This window comes from Rhinolophus hipposideros, assembly GCF_964194185.1.
Source record: "Rhinolophus hipposideros genome assembly, chromosome: 7".
Classification (NCBI taxonomy): domain Eukaryota; kingdom Metazoa; phylum Chordata; class Mammalia; order Chiroptera; family Rhinolophidae; genus Rhinolophus; species Rhinolophus hipposideros.
This window is the reverse complement of record NC_138053.1, coordinates 1,507,022-1,532,858: the sequence shown is the minus strand read 5'-3', so window position 1 is coordinate 1,532,858 and position 25,837 is coordinate 1,507,022. Positions and strand designations below refer to the sequence as shown.

Here is a 25,837-nt window from a genome sequence, read left to right as displayed (position 1 = left end):
ATGCAACTCAACAATAAATTACAAACAATCCAATTAAAAAATCCAATTAAAAATCCAATTAAAAAATGGACAGAGGACCTGAACACTTTTCCCAAGAAGACATATCAGCAGCCAACAGGTATATAAAAAGATGCTCAACATCACTAGCTATTAGGGAAACGCAAATCAAAACCACAATGGGATTCTACCTCACAGCTCTTAGAATGGCTATCATCAACAAGCCAAGTGTTGGGGAGGCTGTGGAGAAAAAGGAACCTTCGTGCACTGTTGGTGGGAATGTAAATTGGTACAGCCACTACAGAAATCAGTATGAAGGTTCCTCAAAAAAATTAAGAATAGAATTACCATATGACCCAGCAATCCGTGATCTAGGTATCTACCAAAAAAATCTGAAAACATTTATACATAAAGATATACATGTATGTATGCCCCTTTATGTTCACTGCAGCACTGTTCACAGTAGCTAAGACATGGTAACAACCAAAGTGTCCTTGGATAGATGAATGGATAAAGAAGATGTGGTATATATACACAATGGAATCCTATTTCCTATTCCATAAGAAAAGATGAAATACTGCCATTTGCAACAACATAAATGGATACTGAGATCATCATGCTAAGCAAAACAAGTCAGATAGAAAAGGTCAAGAACCACATGACTCCACTTATATGTGGAATATAAAATAGAAAGCAATAAACAAACAAATAAAACAAACAAACTCATAGACACAGAGAACAGTATGGTGTTTACCAGAAGGGAAGGGAGGTGGGAGGAGATTGCAGACAGAAAAGGGGGTCAAATACCTCCATAGTGATGGAAGGAAAACTGACTCTGGGTGGTGAGCACACAATGTGATATATAGATGATATAATACAGAATTGTATACTTGAAATTTAAACGTTACTAACCAATGTTACCCCCAACAAATTTAATAAAAAAAGAAACGATGAAATATACACACTAAGTGGATTAAATAAAAATATAGGTAATTTCATTTTTAAAAAACCTGGTGGGTAAACTTTTTAGATTAATGATGCTAGGATTAAAAAAATATCCTTTTCTTTTTCCCTGAAAGGTTTTAGTACTCACAGAGGGGGAAGGGGCTAATTTTCTCCAAAGTAAGGCCTTGAGACTATATAAAATCTTGGTTTTCTTATTCAAAAAGCACATTTCTATTTTGTGTTAAATGCCAAAGGCTATTACAGCATTCTTCCCTAAACAAGGCCCTCGGGTCTCAACCTCATGCCTTCTGTCATGCAGGGGACCCTGCTCGCTGTGCCATGCGGGGTCTCCGGTGGGGTCTCAGCTTCTGCTCCCCACATAAGAAAGCAGGACACGGTGAGGCCAAAAAGGAACACCCACGGAGCCATAGATAGGGGAGTCAAACCAATATATTCTCGCTGGCAGCTGGGCTGGAGACACAGGAAGCAGGATCTACATAATCTGCCTAACAGCAGTCCGCGCTTGCCAGCCACCATGTTCTTGCTAGCCCCCCATTCTTTTCTGCTAGCGTAGCCACAGCAGTTATATTAGTGGCCAATGGCTCACTGGTTACAGCTGACAGCCAACTAGCCACAGCTGATGGCCATCCAATCACAGTTGATGGCCATTTACTACCTGAGCCAGCACCTTTCTATGTGAGGCCGAGAGCCTGGAAACTGCTTTCTGGGGTTCTGTCCCCATACCTTCCTTCACTGTCCTAAAGAAATGTGTCAGAAAATAAGACATCCTCTAAATTTCTAACGGAAAGAAGTCGTGAAGCAAGAACAGCAGACACTACATTTCAGTAGCAAATCTATAGGAATATTTCCCACTGTGTCTGACACACACATACACACACACAATCTATTCTCTCCAGGTTTCCCTAAACCATATCCCTTTCACAAGTAAACTCTGCTTTGCTTTGTTATTCTGTTTTTGTATGTTTGTTTGTTTCTGAAGCATGTTTTCTGACATTTTTCTTATCCTGAACAATTAGTACAGTCATTAGATTAACTAGGAAGCATACTTCATCTCATTGAAAGATACCAAAGCAAAAAGTTAAAATTCCAGATACTTCATTCTTATATCGTAGTAATAAGCTAAATAACACAGAAATAAATATATTGTTAAGCATAGCGTATTCCTATTTCTTTTTTGGTGGTAGGAGAGGCGGGTTGGTTAATAATAAACCTTTATTCTGAATACTTCCTTGTGTCTTATTTTTTATGTATGATTGATATATATGAGTATTCCTATTTCTAAAGACTGTACCAATCTGAAATAAAATATTCTCTCCTTTCATCTGTAACAATCCAGGTCCTGGCCAAGAAATTTCCTAAGAATCCCTCCTGAATAAATGTCACATATATCTTTGATATAGCCACTTCCACTGTAAGATTTTTCATAATAAGCTTCAGAAAAAAATTAGCAGATGGTATTCTCTTCCCCACCTGCGCATTTCTTTTCGATGTGTACTTTAGCATACCTCGTTTGTGAAAACCATCTGTTGGAGACCTTTTGTTTTTCATTACTTCACGTCTAGCTTAAACTACAGATAATAATAACACCTAGCAATACATAATGTCTTTTTCATCTTTTCACCTTCAGCACCAATGACATTCTAATAAACAGTGTTCACTTCCGTGGTATCTACTGAACTGATAGGAAACTGAGCTAAAGAAATCTCAACCCCATTCTTTGGGAACTATTTCTCCCCTCAAATATTTAGAGGGGTGCAGGCAGCATTATAAAAAAGATGCTGAGTTGCACTGAAATTCTGACCCACTTGTAATCAATATAAAGTTAATTTTGCATGTGTATAAAAGGAAAGCTAGTAAAGGTCATGAGAAGAAAGATGGTTTAATAATTCAACAAAATAACTGAAAAGACTAATTGCCCTCAGAACTGAGAATAGAAGCACAAAGGGTCAGCATTTAAAAAAATCAAAAGATCTTCAAAGTTCTGTTCTAGGCTGGCCACTCAGCTAAAGCGGGAAACTCAGAGGCAACAATACTTGTAACAATTATCGTCCTACCCAAAAATAAAATCATAAAAGGACTGAACTAGATCCATGGGAGAGAGCAAGTTTTCATCACAGGCACAAGAAAGCACCCTGTAAAACAAAGGACTCCAAGACAGAGTAAGGGAAGTTAATAAGTTAAGAGGGGACCTCTAAAAAGAGGCTGAAGTGGAGATACCGAGAATATAACAAACTAGGAAGGAAACAGCTTCAAACCTTTGAAAACTGCCTGTAATTTCCAATTTATAGAAATCTGTTCTAAGCATTTCTGTTTAAACCTGAAATTCATATTGCCAGATACAATATTATTAAAATAAAGATTAAGTTACCATTCAAACTCCCCAAACATCAAATTAATCTCTAGTATACCTAAACTATAGTACTAATAAATCTATTTTAATATCAAATTCAAATTCAGTACCTAATCAAATTCAATTTTTTTTCCCACAGGAAAATGTATCCCAAGATACATTTGTATCCCAACCAGAGAAACTAGGAAAACTTTTCCTTTTGGTTTTTTTATTTTACCTTTTTAAGCCACAAGGGAATAAGGGCGATAGTACTGGGACTCTAACAGAGAAATTCTAATATGGGTGTGGGAGAAAGAGAACTAGCCTCCTGAGGGCATCTGTGAATGATGAGTAACCCTATAGCCCATGAGATAAACCACTTCTCCAGGCCAATTTCTTGAAGAGTTCAGATTTGGGGAAGACAGTGAACAGACTCTCCACCAGGGGCTGAAATGACATCTAGAGCTACATTTCTGCTTCTTTAGAGTTCAAAAGTAGGATCCATTGCAGAGCTGCACCCGGGGGTACTGGTTTCAGAAGAGGTGCCATGACTTGCCTTAGTGAGACAAGTTAGTTAGTATGTTGCTAGGCAGACAGGGACGTCCCTAATGGAATAAACAAAAATACAGCCATATCCTGAAAGTCCAAGTTCTGGAATGTCTCCTTCACTCCAGGACAAAGACATGAGAACCCGCCTTGAGGTTAATAAATTATCTCAAATCCCTTTGCGCTGGACAAAGGAGCAGATCTGATAGGTAGGAATGGGTTATTTCGTTAATCCCTTCAGGATGGGCAAACAGGACAAACCTGATGGATGAATTCCATTAGAAGGCTCCAGCCCTCTGCCCCAAGCAGACAAGGGAAGGTATAAAAGAGCTTTTGCCTCAGTCACTGGGCACCCCCATTCAGGACTCCCTCCACTCGGAAGCTCTGACCCTTTGCTTTCAATAAACTATCCTCTTTTTAAAACTCTTTGCCTCTCCTACATTTGTGTTTCCATTCTTCTGTCTCACGAGACATGATCCTGGCACTCATTCAAAAGTCCCCTCCATCACTTGCAGATCACAGAGAAATATTCCTACATCATTTGGGGGCTTGTGTCCAGGACTGAAGGAGAGGTAAATATTATCTGTGCCTTTCTACTTGCCCACCCTGTGGGCCTTCATTATTTTTGTCTCTTTCTCTTGTCGCATGAATATCAGGCCTCCATCAGCCATTTAAAAGTGACTAGTGTGGCTGCAGACCTTAAGTCTCAGAGGGCAGGTCTTGAAGAAGGGCTCTGGTTGATCCCCTCTGGTGCTGAACCTGAGGAATGTCGGCCACAGTCCAACTGCCTTTTCTCTTGCTCTCTCAGGTGGAGTAAAGCCCAAAGATGGCATGCGGTTGAGGTGAATGGCCTTTGGCAGCAATTGCAGGACTCTGACCGTAGCTACTCTAGTGTGTCCCAAAGGTTCCCTGGATCTTCCCCCAGCCCGACTGCCCGTCAGGGTGCCATTCGAAGGCTTCCCTCACCCTCTCTGCTCTTTTCTCCTATCCTTCTGCTGCCTTTTTCCCTTCCACGAGGAGAATGAATACTGGCACTTGGCCAGGACTGTGGGCCTTTGCGGACAACTGAGGGACCCTGGCTGTCGCTACTCTTCAGTGGGTCCCAAAGGTCCCTCTGGTCCCTTCCCAGCCCGATTGCCCGTAAGGGTGCCACCAGGATGACTCCTTTGACTTTGCTGTTCTTTCATCCTGTCATTGTCTCTCCTCAGCTCTTGAGACGTTGGTCCAGGGTCCCTTCCCTATGAGACTTCCTCAACACTCTCCAGTAACATATTTTAACAAGCCAGCCAGGAGGTAAGCTCCTTTTAGGGGACCCCAAAACCTCTCACTCATTTTCCTATACCTCTTTTGTTTGCCATCCTTTGCGGGCACAGGTTGGACAGTTAAATGGCAATTAGGGTGTCCGCCGCTTAAAAACTCCCATGACAGGATAATCCAGTCTTGGAACAGGTCATTTAGGACCTGCCGGGTTCACAACAAATCCAAGTACCAGCGAGGTCTATGTTTGTACGGCACAGTGTCTCTCTGGAGACTTGATTTTTCATCTCTTCAGTTCTATCGCTATACTCCTCTGGGGACTCCGGGACTTCTCTGCTACCTGGCTCTGCCCCCAGTTCAGCGCGGCTGCAACAACAGCGGAGAGGGAGAGGCCACAAGAGCGCAGCTCCTCCAGAGCACCGCCTGCCAAGCCACCTCAGCCACCACCTGGCAAACTTTTTAAGGAGGACCAACATATTCTGGTCTCATTTTTCCTTAAGGAAACAGCCTTGTCCAAGGCCTTTTGGGGGGTCAGATATGTCCTTTTGTCCCCTCTCACATATTGGGCTTCAGGGCCTCCTTCCACTCCTTCTCGCCTAGGCCGTATACCTTCCCTATAAGCTTTAAGTATATACTCCCTCCACTTTAAAGCACCTCATTACCGGCCACAGCCTTAATTGGCCTGTGGGCCAGCGCCAGACATTCAGGCGGGGACATATATACACAAATTTGGGTCAGCACTCACTGGAGGCACAGGCCGGGCCACCCAGGTAAGCCCGAATAAATCCTGGCGCGCTGTGTCTACCCACCTGCCTCGGAATCGATAGCGCAGTGTCTGTGGCCCATATTTCTAGGAGACGTCCTAGACCAAGTTGTGGGAGATGAATTGCAAAGGGATGCCTTTCTGTTTTTTCTCCCTTTCAGATGGGCAATCAGCCCTCACGCGCCTACACCCCCCTGAATTTCATCTTGAAAAATTGGGACAAATTTGACCCTCAGACTTTGAAGAAGTGGCGCCTGGTTTTCTTTTGTTCAGAGGTTTGGCCTAAATACACGTTGGAAGACAGGGAGACTTTGCCTTCTGAGGGAAGTGTTACTTACAATACGATCATGCAGCTAGTCCTGTTTTGCAGACAGGAGGGCAAATGGTCAGAAGTTCCATATGTTCAGGCTTTTTTTCACCTTGAGGAACAACCCAGACCTCTGTAAGAAATGTAGAGTTGACCCGGCTCTTTTGGCTGTGATCTCTTGCCTCCCTTCTCCTAAGGAGACCCCTTCTGGGGGACTCCTCCTAAGGGGACTCCTCCTAAGGAGACTCTCCCTAAGGAGACCCCTCCTAAGGGACTCCACCAAAGGAACCTCCAGCAGGATCCTCCTCTCCTGAGGAGGACCCTTCAACACACACCCATCTCCAAATCTACCTATAAACAGGAATGCCTGAGGCTGAGGTAACTGAAGAAAAAAAGTGGCATTTTTAAAAAACCAAGCAGCTAATTCTCAAGCCAGACCCCTCCCCCTTACTCCACTGCTCTAATTCTAAGTCCTGCAGGGATCACTTGCAATGGGATTCATTGTAAGGAAATGGCCTACTAACATTCTAAATAAGCCTATGTTTAAAATCATGTTATCTCTGTTGCAGAATTTGTCAAGAAAATAGCTTAGCTTATTTACTTTGGGATCTCACAGAGTTAGGAACTAATAAAATGTTAACAGATAAAACTTTTCACTTGATCTTAGCCAAAAGGTCGAGAAGCAATACAGTTAAAACTTTTCAGTAATAATATAGTGTGGATGTTTAGACAAGGTTTCTCACCATCTGTCGGTAACTTAAAATTTCAGTTTTACTAAGTTGTGTTAAATGATAAAAATTATTAAATATCTAGGTATTTCAAATAAGAAAATACTGAGTTGTTAATTATTAGGTAGGTAGGTCCTAGCTCATCTATTTCTGGCTTCTTGTCACAGGAATGTTAGGAGATAAATTAAGATCTGTTAATAAATATATCTTATATTTTATTACAAAAGCCTATGCTTTTAAAGGTTGCCAACTATAGTCCTGTATTTGCTAGTGGAAGTGCTAATTGTTTGCTTTTGGTTGTCAGTAAAAATTAAGGTTCTGAAGGTTATGGATTCTAACATGGAAGAAAATGGTGTGTTTTCAAGGAAGGTATAAGAAATACATATATATAGAAATATATATATATATATACACACACATATATATATAAAAATATATATAGAAATACATTTTTCAAGGTAGTGAAAGAAAACAGTTTGTCTAAAGATGGTTATTTCTGAATGAGTGAAAAGAGACAAACTAAGAGGGACTGGGAAAGTTGTAGAAGGTTTGTGAGAAGTTTTGAGAGTTTTATATATGGTTAAGCTAAATACAATTAACTAAGTAAATTTAAATCTCAAAAGTAAGCTGGTACAAAATAAAAGTTAAGTTTTCTCTCTCTAGTAAGATAAAGTTTGTTAGACTACTGGTCTGCTACTGACATTATGAAAATGTTTTCTACCTAAAAAAACAAAGATTACATATGTTACCAAAATAATTTTCTTTCTTTCTTTTTTTTTTTTTAATTCAAGTTTATTGGGGTGACACAAAATAATTTTCTGCATTTTATATTTTCTCAGTCAGGTCCTTGGTTACTCAAAAATCAAATCTAAAAACTAAGTTTTGCTAATAATTAAGTAAACTTCTATATTTTAGAACTACTAGAGCACATGTACCTTCCTCGGTATCAGCTATCAGCCAATATAAGGAAACTTAGCCTGATGTTTTCCCCTAACTGACAGGAATTCTAATGGTTCTGACCCACTGTTACATACTGATTAAGAGGCTAAGATCCTAGAGAAGGCCAGGAATTTGTTTAAATGTCTTTAACAGCCAAGACAGAAAAACAAGGAATAAAGGAACAGTGAGACCAGAGGATGAGACCAGAGACAGGCCAGACTTTTGGCCACAGTTATAGACAACCCAGGGCTGAAGCCACCTCAGGGCACCCCAAAAGCCCCAGAGAGAAAGCGTCAGATAAAGGAGCTTGCTTTGGATGTGGAAGCCCAGACCACTAGACCTCCAAAACAGCTGTGCTCCCTGTACAGGGACCAACTCCCTGCTCCCAAAATGGCTGTCATCGCTGTTGGGCAAGTTCCCAGTGGCTCCCAAGCTATTCTCATCACAGGAGGTAAAACTGAGGGTAACCCTGATGTGGCAGGTAAGCCTATTAATTTCCTAATTAATATAGAAGCCATTTATTCTGTCTCAACTGCTCACTCTGGACCTTTTTCCTCTGAAAACTGCTTGGTTATAAAGATAAAGACAGCCCCCAGGTTTGGGCTCATTTTACTCAGCCTGTTTCTTATCATTGGTCTATACCTTAAAGAAAACGCAAAATAAACAAATTAAATTTAAAAATGACTCTAGAACTATTTAAATAAGGAACTAGACCTCATATCACGCACCTGGCCAGCTTGCCTCCGGGCCATAGCTATAGCTGCCCTCCTGGTTCCAGAAGCCACCAAGCTCACTATGTGACAGGACTTAACCGTCTTTGCCCCCCATCACATTCGAGGACTTTTAAATACTAATAATAGTCATTGGTTCACTGATAGCCTTCTCGTGAGGTATAAGGCCTTCTTATTAGAAAGTCCTGTAATCCAAATACGGACCTGCTCCACCCTTAATCCTGCCACCTTCCTCCCAAGACAGAGGAAGAATTAACTCATGACTGCCAACAAATTTTAATACAAACCTATGCTGCCAGAGCACATTTACAAGAAACACCCCCTAGACAACCCAGATTGAATGCTCTTCACTTGAGAGCTTTTATAAAAAATGACATACAAAAGGCTGGATATACTATAGTCACTCTATATAATATCTTAGAAAATATAAGCCTTCCCTCCGGGGCCAGCACACAACAGGCTGGGCTAAAAGCTCTCACCCAAATACTAGACCTGAGTAAAGGAAAAAGGGCCGTAACTCCGGCTAATCCATGTGTTAATTTCACTAGCTGCTTCAGTCAGTGCTTTAATGTACTTCACAGGCTATCCATGCCATGAGACAAGAGTTAGAGCAGATGAGAAAAACAGTTCTCAAAAACAGAGCTGCCACAGATTATCTACTTCTCAAACACAATCAAGGATGTAAAAAGTTTAAAGGGTTATGCTGTTTCAATCTCTCTAATAATTCAAAGTTAATTAAAGGTAAAGTTCAACAAATTCATAATACAGTTTCTACTATTAAATTAAAAACAAGATTCTTCGGTCTAGATTTTTCCTTCCTTACTTCCTCGCTTCCTAGCTCAACGGGACTAAAGAAGCCTTTCTCATATTTGTTATTCATTATTATAGGAATCATCTCTTGCTGCTGCCTACGGTGTATCTCTGCTTGTGGACCACTCACTAGCTGGCTACGCAGCCTCCAAAGCAACAAAACCCTCATCTGCATCTGCTCATCTACCTGGGACCCTTAGATAGACCTCTGGACAAGCCCTAGCTGCCTGTCTCTCCCAACTATGCCCCTTCTCAGCCTGAAGTAGCCAGAGCGGTTGTTGCCCCTATTCCTTAACAGCAGTTAGGGTTACGTCTTGAGAGGAGGGATTGAGACAGGTTAGTTAGTATGTTGCTAGGTAGACAGGAAGGTCCCTAGTGGAATAAACAAAAAAGCAGCCATATCCCGAAAGTCCAAGTTCTGGAATGTCTCCTTCACTCCAGAATAAACCTGATGGATGAATTCCATTAGAAGGCTCCAGCCCCCTTCCTCAAACAGGCAAGGGAAGGTATAAAAACAAGAACTTTTGCCTCAGTTACGGGGCACTTCCATTTAGGACCCCCTCCTGCTTGGTAGCTCTGACCCTTTGCTTTCAATGAATTATCGTCTTTTTAAAACTCTTTCCCTCTCCTGGGTCTGTGTTTCCTTCTTCTGTCTCACCAGAAACAATCCTGACCTCACTCAAAGTCGCCTCCATCATTTGTGGACTTACAGAGAAACATTCCTACATCGTTAGCCTCATAATCCTTAGTCAGACAATCCAGAAATGAAAGTGGCCTGTTTTATTTATACCCTATCACCTAGAGAACAATGACAGACAGAACACAGAGATTTCACTGACTACAGGACCAATTCGACTTTATAAAAAAGAAAACGTCAGACTATAACCATTGATAAAGACTGAGTGGAGTAATAAAATCATGTTGCCTAGTGATTGTCTACAATAAAACAAACAACCATCAATTTCAACAGTTACTTTCTACAGAGAGCCAAGATGGGAAACATACCAACTTTCTGAAATACTAAAATTCTATCATTTTTTCCAAGTTATATTTTTAAAAAGAAAACAAATAACAGTTTGATCTTTTAAGTATTGCAGACCATCACCAGTTTTCAAACAAATTCTGGATTCTTACAGATTATGTATTCATCCTTTAATAATTAAATGTGCCTCCAAGAGACACATCTGAGTTACAAGGACTCAAAGAGAAACGGTAGAAATTGACATTCCAAGCACGGTATCCAGAGAAAATCAGGTGTATCCATACTGATATCAATGAAACAGACTTCAGGATAAAAAAGGTAACAAGAGACAAACATGGACATTTCATAATGGTAAAGGGAACTATACAACAAGAAGACATAACAGTCATCAATATTTATGCCCCCAATCAGGGAGCACCGAAATATACCAAGCAACTACCAACAGAACTAAACGGAAAAATTGACCAAAACATAATTGTACTAGGGGACCTAAATACATCATTGACAGCTATGGATAGATTATACAAACAGAAAATAAATAACGAAATAGGAGCCCTAAATGACACATTAGATGAAATGGACATAATTGACATTTATAGAGCACTTCATCCTAAAACATCAGACTGTACATTTTTTTCTAGTGGACATGGAACATTCTCAAGGATAGACCAGATATTGGGACATAGAACTAGCCTCAGCAAATTTAAGAAGACTGAAATCATACCAAACACATTCTCTGATCACAAGGCTTTGAAAATGGATACCAACTGCAACAAAAAAATAAAAAAAGAGAAAATAACAAATATGTAGAGATTTAGCAACATACTTTTAAAGAACAACCGGTCAAAGAACAAATAAGAGGAGAGATCGAAAGATACATAGAAACAAAATGAGAATGAAAATACATCCTACCAAAATTTTTGGGATGCCGCGAAAGCAGTTTTAAGAGGGAAATTTATATCATTACAGGACTATCTCAAAAAACAAGAAAAATCCCCCCAAAATAACCGTACATTACACCTTAAAGAACTAGAAAAAGAAGAACAAAAGAAACCCAAGGTCAGCAGAAGAAAGGAAATAATAAAAATCAGAGCAGAACTAAATGAAACAGAGAACAAAAAGAATAAAAAAAAAAGTGACAAAAAGTTGGTTCTTTGAAAAGATTAATAAAATTGACAAACCCCTAGCTAGACTCACTAAGATAAAAAGAAAGACACTAATTAACAAAATCAGAAATGAAAGAGGGGACGTTATCACGGATGTTATAGAAATACAAAGGATCATCTAAGAATACTATGGAGGACTATATGGCACCAAATTCAATAACCTAGAAGAAATGGACAAGTTCTTACAAACATAGCCTTCCTAGGCTGAATCGTGAAGAAGTGGAAAATTTAAATAGACCAATCACCAGTAAGGAAATTGAATCAGTCGTCTGAAACCTTCCTAAAAGCAAAAGTCCGGACCAGATGGCTTCACTAGTGAATTATACCAAACCTTCAAAGAGGATCTAATACCTGTCCTACTCAAACTCTTGCAAAAAATTGAAAAGAAAATACACCCTAACTCATTTTATGAGGCCAACATTACTCTGGTAAGGATAATACACACAAAAAAAATGAAGCTGAAAATAAATAAATAAATAAATAAATAAATAAATGAAGCTAGACCACCTCCTTACACCATATACAAAAATAAATTCAAAATGGCTTAAAGACTTAAATGTAAGATCTGAAACCATAAAATACCTAGAAGAAAATACAGGAAGAAACTTCACAGACATTACCCGGAGTAAGATTTTTACTGATATATCCCCTCGTGCGAGGGAAGTAAGAGGAAAAATAAACACGTGGGATTACATCAAACTAAAAAGTTTTTTCACAGCAAAGGAAACCATCAATAAAACAAAAAGGGATCCTACTGAATGGGAAAAGATATTTGCCAATGATATATCTGATAAGGGGTTAATATCACAAATCTATAAAAAACTCACTCAACTCAACTCCAAAAATAGAAACAACCCAATTAAAAAATGGGCAGAGGATATGAAGAGACATTTTTCTAAAAAGGACATACAGAGGCAAGAAGACATATGAAGAAATGCTCAACCTCACTAACCATCAGAGAAATGCAAATAAAAACCACAGTGAGATACCACCTCACCCCAGTCAAAATGGCTACCATCAATAAATCAACAAACAAGTGCTGGCACGGATGTGGAGAAAAGGGAACCCTTGTGCACTGTTGGTGGGATTGCAGATTGGTGCAGCCTCTATGGTAAACAGTATGGAGGTATCTCAGAAATCTGAAAATGGAACTACCCTATGATCCAGTAATTCCACTCCTAGGCATCTATCTGGAGAAATCCAAAACTCCAATTCAAAAATCTGTATGCACTCCTATGTTTATTGCAGCCCTATACACAATAGCCAAGACATGGAAACAACCGAAATGCCCATCGTTAGATGACTGGATTAAGAAACTGTGGTACATTTATACAATGAAGTATTACGCAGCCATAAAGAAAAAAGAAATCTTACCATTTGCAACAACATGGATGGATCTAGAGAACATTATGTTAAGCGAAATAAGCCAGAAAGAGGAAGACAAGTACCATATGATCTCACTTATATGAGGAATCTAAAGAAAAGAATAAGTGAATGAACTAATCAGAAACAGCTCTGGGGACAAAGAGGAAAAACTGAGGGTTGTTAGATGGGCGGGGGGTGGGGATAAGGGGAAAGGTGAAGGGATTAGAAAACAGTCAGTTTTAGTTTGTGGTTAGTAACCACAAAATGGCCTCAGGGTTTTTGAAAAATAATTTGGGGAACATAATCAATAATGTTGTAAAGATTTTGTAGGGTATCTGATGGACACAGGTCCCATTTGGGAGACCACCTCAGGGAAGATGTAGATGCTTGATCAATGTACTGTACACCTGAAGCTCAACAATAATGAATGCCAAATATAATTTTATATATATAATGTGATGGCTCAGTGTGAGGTCGGAGGGATAGTGGATGGGGGGAGGGGGGTTCACAGTGTGAGGGATATAAATGATGAACGTCTAAGTATTACCTTGTCTTGTGCACCTGAAACTAATAATAATAATAATAAATATATATATATATATATAAATATTATAAAGAAAAAAGTTAAAATCTTGAGAATTAAAAATGCAAACACAAAAATAAATAAATAAACAAACATTTTGATTGTCAGTACAAAAAAAAAAAAAGAACAAAATGGGAGGTATAGCAATACCTGACATCAAATTATACTACAAGGCTACAGTAATCAAAACAGCATGGTACTGGCATAAAAACAGACACATGGATCACTGGAACAGAATAGAGAGTCCAGAAATAAATCCATGCCCATATGGCCACTTAATCTATGACAATGGAAGCAAGAATGTACGGTGGGGTAAAGACAGTCTATTCAATAAATGGTGCTGGGAAACCTGGACAGACACATGCAAAAAAATGAAGCTGGACCACCTCCTTACACCAGATACAAAAATAAATCAAAATGGCTTAAAGACTTAAATGTAAGATCTGAAACCATAAAATACCTAGAAGAAAATATAGGGAGAAACTTCACAGACGTTAACCCGAGTAAGACTTTTACTGATATATCCCCTTGCGCGAGGGAAGTAAGAGAAAACAAACATGTGGGATTACATCAAACTAAAAAGTTTTTTCACAGCAAAGGAAACCATCAATAAAACAAAAAGGGATCCTACTGAATGGTAAAAGATATTTGCCAATGATATATCTGATAAGGAGTTAATATCACAAATCTATAAAAAACTCAACTCCAAAAACAAACAACCCAATTAAAAAATGGGCAGAGGACATGAAGAGACATTTTTCTAAAAAGAACATACTTTATTTTTCCAAATATTTTTGATCTATGGTTTGCTGAATCCATGGATGTGAAACCTATGAACATGGTGGCATAACTGTACTCTATAAAATCTATTTTTATGAAGGAAATTGATGGTAGTTGTTGAATTTCTGGACATCATTCCCTCCCCGTTGGGTATTCTCCTACTCAGTATTCACTTGTCCATAGATAAACTCTCTATTCTTTCTCCCTATAATCCTGTATCTATCATCCCCCTACAAGAAAATATATTTTTAAAAACTTTTGTTTCTTACATCATAGGAACTTGAAGACAAATCATTTGAGATGCCTGCTATTTAAAGTAAGCACAGAAGGAGCCCCTCCAACAAGTTAGACAAGTGTCAGCCAAAGGTCATCACACCAATTCAATGACAACAGAAGTCCCCAATTTGGAGTGCGGCAAAGGGGAAATTTTATTCAGTGAAAACAGCTCAACTGTGAAACAGCTCAATGTAATAACAGCTCAACTAAGGAACAGCACGAAATAGTAGAGGTGGTCCTGGTGTTACACCTTTGGCTGGGGACACAGTGTTTGATGGAAACAAAGTGTGCTCCACTGAGGCAGAGGTGAAGTTGGCTTATGCACAGAAGAGTGGCTGATTAGTCCATTCCCTGATTAGTCCATTTCTATGCAAATGATTCCAAATCTGTACAGTTTGATTGGTCCAAATAGCACTGTTCAGATTGGTCAGAATGCAGCCACTCTGACTGATTGGTAAAAATGCAAAGAGGGTATCATTGCACAGCCCCAATTAGCTGGGGCAGGTCTTCAGCCCACTGGTTGGTTTAAGAATCCAGGAGCTCCTTTACAATGGTCCGCTGAGAGGTCAGCAATACAGTGCAGGAGGCAGGCAGCTCAGTGCAGCTTTTCCCAGAAGTGCAGAGAATATGAGAGGCCTTTGTTTAGCAATGACTACTAAACTCTGTTTATAAGTTTGAATCCAATTAGCCACCAAGAATCCTTCTCACCAGGCACATTCATTGTCAGGGTCGACATAACAAAGAACATATAGACACTGAGCTCGCCTAACACATGTTATTAACGTGAATAAAGTCTGCCTCATGATTTATTCATTACTTATTTTCATTTAAAGTACATTTGCAAAAATGTTCCTGTCAGAATTACTATCAAAACAGATTGTCACTCTGTGTCAAGGACATCTCAGAATGGAAAAAAATGAATGCCTACTGCTCATGGCTGCTTATTCCCACACATAATGCCTGGGGCACAATTCATTCAGGGAGATTCTCAGTAAACACACATCCTCAGTCACCATCCCATTATGTAAGTGTTTAATTGGCTCTGTAAGTACTAAACTATAAAGATAAAATTACTGGCATTTGCCTGCTTCTGATATTACTACCTCTGAGACAGTAATTTTTAGTATCAACTTGGCTGGACCACGGTACCCAGATATTTGGTCAAAATTTATTCAAGATGTTTCTGTGAAAGTATCTTTTGGATGAGATTAACATTTCAATCAGTGGATTTTGAGTACAGCAGATTACCCAGAATGTAGATGAACCTCATCCAATCAGTTGAAAACCTCGTCCATGATAGAAGGAATTCTGCCAGCTGATAGCCTCTGGATTCAAACTGCAACTCTTTCTGGATCTCCAGCCTACTGGTCTAACCCATCACTTTTTATTTTCCTGGACTCACCAAGCCTGCACTATCACATGTAAATTCCTTAAATCAATCTCTCTCTCTCCCTGTCTCTCTCTCTATACATACACAGCCACCCACACAACATCCTGTTGACTCTGTTTCTCTGGAGAACTCTGACTAATACACTATCAAAAAGAAAACAGGACTTTGCCTTGAAATTTATTTAAAAGACATACAGTTTATTTGAATATCAATGATCAGTAATATTCAGTAAGTCAACAATAAGTAAGAAAAGCTAGTGGATGTGTAGACTTACTAGTTCTTCACCAAACAGTTTCATTTAATTTTCCAAAAGACTGAAAAGAGAAACTCCTTTAAGGAGAAAAAAATTTGTTAAAAACAAAAATGTATTTCAGGCTAAAAGTCAAGATGAAATATTAAAATATTTATTAGCATCTTTGCAGATGTACAAAAATACATCATATAGACACACACAAATATGTACAGGTCAACTCTCCTTAGAAAATTGAAAAAGAATAAAATAAAGATATAATTATTGACTACTGATACATTACTATTAATCTCGAATCATTATTTGCATTACTTTCCTCAATTTCTCATAAGAAACAAGAACAGTAATAAGAGGTAATGTGATATAAGAAGTATATTTGGTCTTTGTTTTGGGTTGCTGCCACGAAGCTCCTAAAACCCATGTGATTTTAAGTGATAGGAGCATCTTTTGTCATTCACAAGGAGCCCCTTTTGAGCATGTCCAAGTTTATGCTACTAGGGTGACTTAGGGTAGGACTCCTAAATAGACTCAGGATGGGGCTGGTCACCAGAAAGACCAAATGATTAGAGGGTTGGAATTTTCAGCCCCACCAAAAGGGAAAGAGGGAGCTACAAATCTACAGATTAAGCTCTATAAAAACTCTTGAACAAGATTTGATGAGCTTCCAGGTTGGTGAACACATCCACGTGTCGGAGTGTGGTGCACCCGTTTCATGGGGACAGAAGCTCCTGGGCTAAGAAACCTCCGAGACCTCCCCCTATGAACTCTTCATCTGCCTATCCATCCATATTCTCTATAAAATCCTTTATAACAAACTGGTAAACGTAAGTATAGCAGGTCCTTGGATAACGTAGTATCATTCAACGTCATTGTTATAACATTGATGAGAAAAAAAATCAATTCCCAGTTAGTGCTACTGTGTGTGTACAGTTTGTATGTGTACCCCATGTCTGTGTGACTCTTCCCCTGGGACTCCAGTTTCCTCTGGAGACTCCGGTTTCCTCCCACATCCCAAAGCTGTGCACGTTAGGTGGATTGGCGTGTCTAAAAGGTCCCAGTCTTAGCGAGTGTGGGTGCGTGTGAGTGCACCCAAAATGGAAGGGTGTCCTGTCCAGGGAGGGTTCCTACCTTGTGTCCTGAGCTGTAGGGAGAGGCTGCAGCCTCCCACGACTCTGAACTGGAATAAGCGGGTTAGAAAATAATTATCTTGCGGGCTGGCCTGGTGGCTCAGGCAGTTAGAGCTCCACGCTCCTAACTCCGAAGGCTGCCGGTTCGATTCCCACATGGGCCAGTGGGCTCTTAACCACAAGGTTGCCAGTTCGATTCCTCGACTCCCCCAAGGGATGGTGGGCTGTGCCCCCTGCAACTAGCAACGGCAACTGGACCTGGAGCTGAGCTGCACCCTCCACATTATCTTGCGTGTTTGTATTAATCTTTCCTAAATGTATCTATCGCTCACATTTATTTCAATGTTTAATAATAGAAGTGTTTGGGGTTTTTATTGAAGTTTGGTCATGTTTTTGTGACCAGAAATATACTGTAGGAATTTAACTCTTGCTTCTATCTATTAGTCTGTGATAAAATTGGTTTCGTTATACTATGTTGTTTCGCTCAAAGTCAGTTTCCAAGAACCTATCGATAAAGTTAAATGAGGACTTCCTGTAAATGTGTCTCTGAGTTCTTCTTTGAGCTTCTCTAATAAATTAATCAAATCTGAGAAGGAGGTTGTGGGAACCTTCCATTTATAGCCAGTCTGTCAGAAGCACAGGTAACAACCTGGACTTGGGAATGGTGTCTGAAGTGGGGGGCAGTTTTGTACAACAGAACCTTCTACCTGTGCGGTCTGATGCTATCTCTAGAGAGTATCAGAATTGAATTAAGTTTGTGGGACACCCAGTCAGTGTCTGCTTAGAACTGGAGAACTGCTTGCTGGTGTTGAAAAAAACACACATCGGAAGCACTATAACTTCAAGCAGCAGCGACCTGACACAACAAATTTCTTTGCATAAAAAAATCCACAGATCTACAGAAGGCTAATACTGGGGTTTATAAGGACCCACATGTCAGCACCACAAAAATGCCTATATCAAAACCACCTTGATCAGAATTCATTTTTGATTGTTGCATATGAAAGGAAAGGAGAATATAGGAGACCAGGCCTTACGAGTGGTAGGTGGAGACAGAAGCACAGAGATGTAACAGAGAACCTAACAATTTTTTTTTCACTTCATTATCTGCAGCTGTCTTTTCGAAGCCATCACTTTAAGGCCTACCATATCTACGTACAGTAGTGGGTCTCAAATTGTGGTCTCCAGTTCAACAACACACCACCACCTAAAAATCTGTTAGAAATGCATGTTCCTGGTCCCTACCTCAGACTTACTAAATCATTGTCTGGAGAAGGAGACCAGGAATCTGTATTTTAACAAGCCCTCTGGATGGTTCTGATTCATTCTAAAGCTTGCGAACTAGTAATCTCCAGTAAAGTCAAATACCTTGAAGTATGAGATACAACTAAATCAGGAAATTCTAGAAACTGAGTGGCAGAATTTTACTATGTCACTATGGAGCATATACAATAAATTTTGGGGGGGGGAATATTGGGGAACAGTTAGTTTCTCCAGGGACATTAGCTCCGAGTCGTTGTCCTTCAATCTAGTTGTGGAGGGTGCAGCTCAGCTCCAAGTCCAGTTGCCGTTTGCAATCTTAATTTGCACGGGCGCGCAGCCCATCATCCCATGCAGGGATCGAACCGGCACCCTTGTTGTTAACAGTTCATGCTCTAACCAACTGAGCCACCCGGCCAACCCTCCGGCACTTCAGTGGCAACTAGTCGTCTTCAATCTAGTTGTGGAGAGTATAGCTCGCTGGCCCATGTGGGAATCGGACCAGCAATCCTGTTGTTCAGAGCTCACGCTCTAACCAACTGAGCCATCTGGCCGCCCCAGAAGGAATTTTTATTAATATTATCCCTCCTTTTTTATAAGGCATTTATTTCCCAATACTATCTAACTGACAATACTTAAGAATTTCCCCATGATCTAAAATTCCATTCATTAGGCTGCTTTCTGCTCAGCAAGACAGAACAAAGCAAAAGTTTTTAGGAAGGATGATACATTTCCAGGCAAAACTTATAGACTAAGGCATCATATTTTAAATTACCATGCTTTGAATGAAGTTTTTTAGTTCTTCCATTATATGGCATATAAAAGTCATCATGAATAAATGCCTTATAAAAAAAGAGCAATAATATTAATAAAAATTTCCTCCACATTTTCCATAGTGATGTAGTAAAATTCTGCCACCCAGTAAATGCTAAAAAGGCCAAATGTATACAGTATTTTACAAAGTTTTCACTTCCCTATATGAAAATCTGCCAAAGAGCAATTCCTCTGACAATTTTATTCATGCTATTAGAATCCCTTTGTAGAGAAAAAAAATAAATACCTTTAAATTGCTTGATCATATTCTGATGGTTTTCAATGGCTTCCTTTAAGATCATTTCAGGCTGGTCCATTTTCCACCGCCATTCAGTGCCCACCGGATTGGTGTGGTGCCTAGGAAAAAGAGGCAAAAGTTCTCAAGTACTCTCTGAAATAAGAACTCAGCTAATCATCTATTATGAGGTACCCAATAAAATCATAAAATCAGAATTGATTTCCCCTTAAATGTTTAGCTGTTTATAGCTGTATTTTCTGATTCAATTGGAAATTAATTAAGTCATGACACCTAGCAGAGAGGGGTGGAAAGAGAAGTGCCAAGGCTAAGGTGCTAGAACAGAAAAATAACAGTAGTGTGAAAATTGGCAAAATCTAAATAGTCTCCAGTTTCATTAATGTATTGTATCAATGTTAATTTCTTGGTTTTGATAATTTTTTTATGGCAATGCAAGGTATTAATATTGAGGGAAGATGGATGAAGGGCATATTGGAAGTAAATATACTACCTTTAAAATTGTCATATAAGAAAAGGCTTCCTTTCCTTAAAACAATAAACATTGTTGGAAACATAGGAAATAAGTATTTGTATTCACATACTGATATAAGTTGATATAATCTGTGTATAACACATATAATAAAAAATACAAATGACAGAGTATTAATTATGCAACCAGCTATAGCAGCAACTAAAATGATATTTGCAAAAAATAAACCCATCTTAATTATGATTTTCAGTATTGTTTTCCAGTGCTGGACTCGATATTTTAATATATTGTTCAGGAGTTTACATCCATGCTAATGAGTGAAAATGCAATGTAATTTGTGTTTTCCATGCTATTCCCTGGGTTGGTATCAAAGTTACACTAGCTTCTTAAAATGAGTTAGGAAGTGTTCTCTCTTCCTCATCAACTGGAGAATTCCTTTTCCTTGAATGTTTGCTAGAACTTATAAAACCATCTAGACCTGGTTTCTTTCTGATATGATTTGTAAATACTAATTCAATACTGTAGTGGTTATAGGACTATTCAGAATGACATTCTTGAATTAAGTTTGATCATCTAAAGTTACAAAGAATATGACTATTTTTCCAAATTTTCAAATATTCATCAACACTCTTTAATCTTTATAGCATCTATAGTCAATGTAGTTAATATAATTTGTTTTCTCTCTACTTTTTGATCTGACAAATAGAATTTTAAATAAAACGTCCAATTTCAATTATATTTGATTACTTTTATCTCCATACATAGGTATATACAGGAAGTTCATTAATTCAGGAGGTTTAAAGTTTTGTTTATTTACTTATTTATTTATTTGCTATTTATCTTACCAGAACAAGAACACATGAAAATATCTGGGGGAAGTTTAAGTTCATTTGCCATAAAACAAACTACAAATTATATCGAGCCCAAGAATAAAAACAAGAAAGAAAGAAAGAATCAACACAGTGAAAAAACAACCTATGAGAGAAATTATTTGCCAATCAAATGTTAGATAAGTGGTTAATATGAGTATATACAGAATTATTAACTCAGTAGCAATAAACAAATAACTAACAAATAAATAGCCATAGAACCTGAATATTTCTGCAATTAAGACATAGAAAATACAATTATCAACAAGTATAAGAAAAGACGCTCACACGACATAAAAATGGTGGCATGAGGTGAGCCTCTGAAAATCTACCCTGCAATTTACAACAAATTCAACTATAACTTCACAAATGACTAGCTGCACAGAAGACAGGTAAGACGAAGTGGCCCACTACTGAATTCACCTAAAGGTTGGAGAATTGCACGAGCTGGGAAGGTGGGAAGGGAGAAGTGCGGAGACGAAGCTGCTCGGGCACAGGACGCAGACCTAGCTCAGTGCTCCGAGCTCGCTGCGTCCCAGAACTACCACAGCTTCGGGAGAGGGAAGAACTCAGACTGGTAGGGCTCCGCTTACGGCCCACAGGGCTGAGGGGGCAGCATATAACACGGCTGAACCTAACTCTCCCAGCAGAGACCTTGGAGCCAAGACTGAGGGAAGAAGGCTGAAAACAGTGGTTTAAGCCCTCACGGCCGAGCAGAGAATTGAAGCCTCAGCACGGAGACTAGCCGCCCCCTCCCTACCCTCCCAGAGCTTGCTCTGCCACCACCTGCCCGATGCTAGAAGCGGAACAGTAGCAGTGCCACATCAAAAGAACACAATATTTGCTGTTCTGAGAACTGTGGACCGCAGACACAGATTCACAACCCAACTAGTTCCAGCAAAGAGGAGGGAGCTGTGGAAGCAGGACCGGCTGAGGTGGTGGTCCCTGCCATTGCTCTGGGCCACCTCACACAACTCACCCGGCCCCTGGCCCCACCCATCTGGGCGGATTCCTGCAGGAGTAAACAAAACTGCTAAAACATACAGGCTCTGAATCTGGTGTAGGAAGAGCTTTGAAACTTCAAAAGCTCTCTGCATACCCACGTGGACACTGTGCCCTGTGACCCAAACGAACTATTAACAGAGGAGAAGCGTGTGTCCCAGGGAATCCCCCCATTGTGTGAGAAGCTGGAAGAGTGCAGAGAAAACACAGCACTCCCGTGTGAGACTGACCAAAAAAAGGGTGCAGTAGGTCACAAAATAAAACATTCTACCAACGAATATTGGAAAACAAAATAAAGACCTCTTCCTATTAACCACTTGCAGAAGCCACTCCTGCAGATGTCTACGAAGAGAAATAATAAATAAGTAATTCCCATGAATAACCAAGGCAACAAATGAGCTCAGAAAAAAAGCGAAAAGTCTCCAGAAAAGGAACTTAAAGATATGGAAACATGTGACTTAAATGACAGACAATTCAACATTGCAGGTCTGAAAAAAAACTCCAATGAGATGCAAGAAAACACAGAAAGGCAGTTTAATGAACTCAGAAGCGCAATCAAAGAACAACATGAGCACTTTACAAAAGACATTGAAATTTTAAAAAATAACCGAATAGAATTTCTGTAAATTAAGAACTCCATAGAAAAAATTAAGACTAAGATAACCACCTTAGGTAGTACAGTTGACCAGATGGGGGACAGAATCAGTAACTTTGAAGACAGAAATCTGCAAAAAACACAGATGGAAGAAGAAACAGACTTGAGACTTAAAAGAAATGGAAAAATTCTACAAGAACTTTCTGAGTCTATCAGAAAAAGCAATATAAAAATAATGGGCATACCAGAAGGAGAAGAAAGAGAGAAGGGAACAGAGAATATATTCAAACAAATTGTTCATGAGAACTTCCCAAACTTGTGGACATAACTAGATCCTCGAATCAAAGAAGCAAATAGAACACCTAATAACCTCAATTTCAACAGGCCTTCTTGAAGGCACATTGTGTTGAAGCTGTCTAAAATCAACGACAAGGAAAGAATTCTCAAGGCAGCCAGGGAAAAGAAGACAGTAACCTACAAAGGAAAGCCCATTAGATTATCATCAGATTTTTCAGCAGAAACTCTACAAGCCAGGAGGGAGTGCAACCATATATTCAAACTATTGAAAGAGAGAAATTATGAGCCAAGAATAATATATCCAGCAAAGATATCCTTTAGATATGAAGGAGGAATAAAGACATTGCCGACATACAGAAGCTGAGGGAATTTTCTAATACACCACCTGCGCTACAAGAAATACTAAAGGATGCTATTCGACCACCATCAACAGGGACAATTTGTGGCAACATAAAAAGGGGGAGAGTAAAGGCCTGAACTGGAATATGGGAATGGAGAAAGTAAGCATGCTGAAAAAGATAGAATACTCTAAATATCAAACTTTGTTTTACATAAACTTCAAGGTAACCATCAAAAAAAATCTAGAAATGAAATATATACTGTAATAAAAGAAGAAACACAGGGAAACATCATAGAATACCATCACAGAAATATTAGACAACAACAAAAAGGCAAAGAAACAACGGAGACACAGCCTTACCAGAAAACTAAAGATAGAAAGACAGGAAATCCTCACATATCAATAATCACCCTAAATGTAAATGGACTGAACTCACCAATAAAAAGGCACAGAGCAGCAGATTGGATCAGAAAACTAAACCCAACCATATGCTATCTCCAAGACCAAGAGAAACATCTCAGCTACAAGGACAGGCATAGACTCAAAGTGAAAAGGTGGAAATTGACACTCCAAACAAATGGCACCCAGAGAAAATCAGATGTAGCCGTAATGATATCAGATGAAACAGACTTCAGGGTTAAAAAGGTAACAAGAGACAAAGATGGACATTTCATAATAGTAAAGGGGACTATACAACAAGAAGACATAACAGTCATCAATATGTATGCCCCCAATCAGGGAGCACTGAAATATACCAAGCAATTACTAACAGAACTAAAGGGAGAAATTGACCAAAACACAATTATATGAGGGGACTTAAATACATCATTGACAGCTATGGATAGATCAGCCAAACAGTAAATAAATGACTAAATAGCACCCCTAAGTGACACATTACATGAAATGGACATCACTGACATATATAGAGCACTTCATCCTAAAACATCAGACAATACATTCTTTTCTAGTGTACATGGAACACTGTCAAGGATAGACCACATATTCGGACATAAAATCAGCCTCAGCAAACTTAAGAAGACTGAAATCATACCAAGCATATTCTCTGATCACAAAGCTTTGAAATTGGATGTCAACTGCAAAAAGAAAGAAGGAAAAAACACAAATACAGGGAGATTAAACAACATACTTTTAAAGAACGACTGGGTCAAAGAAGAAATTAGAGGAGAGATCAAAAGATACATTGAAACAAATGACAATGAAAATACATCCTACCAAAATTTTTGGGATGCAGCGAATGCAGTTTTAAGAGAGAAATTTATATCATTACAGGTCTATCTCAAGAAACAAGAAAAACCCCAAATAAATAACCTCATGTTACACCTTAAAGAACTAGAAAAAGAAGAATAAGTGAAACCTAAGGTCAGCAGAAGAAAGGAAATAACAAAACTCAGAGCAGAACTAAATGAAATAGAGAACAAAAGACAACAGAAAAAACTAATGTGACAAAGAGCTGGTTCCTTGGAAAGATTAACAAAATCGACAAACCCTTGGCTAGACTAACTAAGATAAAAAGAATGAAGACACTAACAAAATCAGAAATAAAAAGGGGAAAATATCACGGCCACCACAGAAATACAAAGGATCATGCAAGAATACTATGAAGGACTATATGCCAACAAATTCAATAACCTAGAAGAAATAGACAACTAGTTAGAAGCATATAACCTGCCAAGGCTGAACCATGAAGAACTGGAAAATCTAAACAGACCGATCTCCAGTAACGAAATAGAATCAGTCATCCAAACCTTCCCAAAAGCAAAAGTACAGGACCATATGCCTTCATTAGTGAATTCTACCAAACCTTCAAAAAGGATCTAATACCAATCCTGCTCAAACTCTTCCAAAAAATTGAAGAAGAGACATTACTCCCTAACTCATTTTATGAGGTCAGCATTACCCTGATACCAAAACATGGTAAGGACAACACAAAAAAAGAAAACTACAGACCTATATCTCCGATGAATACAGATGCTAAAATCCTAAACAAATTCTAGCAAATCGAATACAACAATGCATTAAAAAGATTATTCATCAAGACCAAGTGGGGTTCATCCCCAGGGCACAAGGATGGTTCAACATTCGCAAAACCATCAATGTGATACATCACATAAACAAAATAAAGGACAAAAATCATATGATTCTATCAATTGATGCAGAAAAAGCATTTGATAAGATACAACATCCATTTATGATTAAAACACTTACTAAAATTGGTATAGAAGGAAAATACCTCAACATAATAAAGGCCATATACGAAAAGCCCTCAGCTAATCTCATAATTAATGGTGAAAAGCTGAAGCCCTTTGCTCTACATTCAGGAACACGACAAGGCTTCATATTTTCCTTTAACAGGCATCCAAATTGGGAATGAAGAAGTGAAATTGTCACTCTTTGCAGATGACATGATGCTATATATAGAAAACCCTGAAGACTACACCAAAAAGCTACTAGAAACAATCAATGAATACAGCAAAGTTGATGGCTACAAAATCAACGTACAAAAGTCCATTGCTTTCCTATATACCAACAATGAAATCTCAGAAAAAGAGATAGAAAAAACAATTCCTTTTGCAATTGCAGCAAAAAGAATAAAATACCTAGGAATAAACTTAACCAAGGATGT

The 25,837-nt window shown here is 38.9% G+C and overlaps 1 protein-coding gene across 9 annotated transcripts in view; it reads right to left on the bottom strand.

The window, feature by feature from the left end:
* The window catches only part of LOC308499520 (S-adenosyl-L-methionine-dependent tRNA 4-demethylwyosine synthase TYW1-like), a 193,637-nt gene that overhangs the window by 73,929 nt on the left and 93,871 nt on the right, over positions 1-25,837 (bottom strand). For all 9 annotated transcript variants that reach the window (XM_081053065.1, XM_081053068.1, XM_081053066.1 and 6 more), the window contains one exon: positions 19,613-19,722. In XM_081053065.1, coding sequence (XP_080909191.1) covers positions 19,613-19,722 — 110 coding nt within the window. The remainder of the gene's footprint in view (positions 1-19,612; positions 19,723-25,837) is intronic.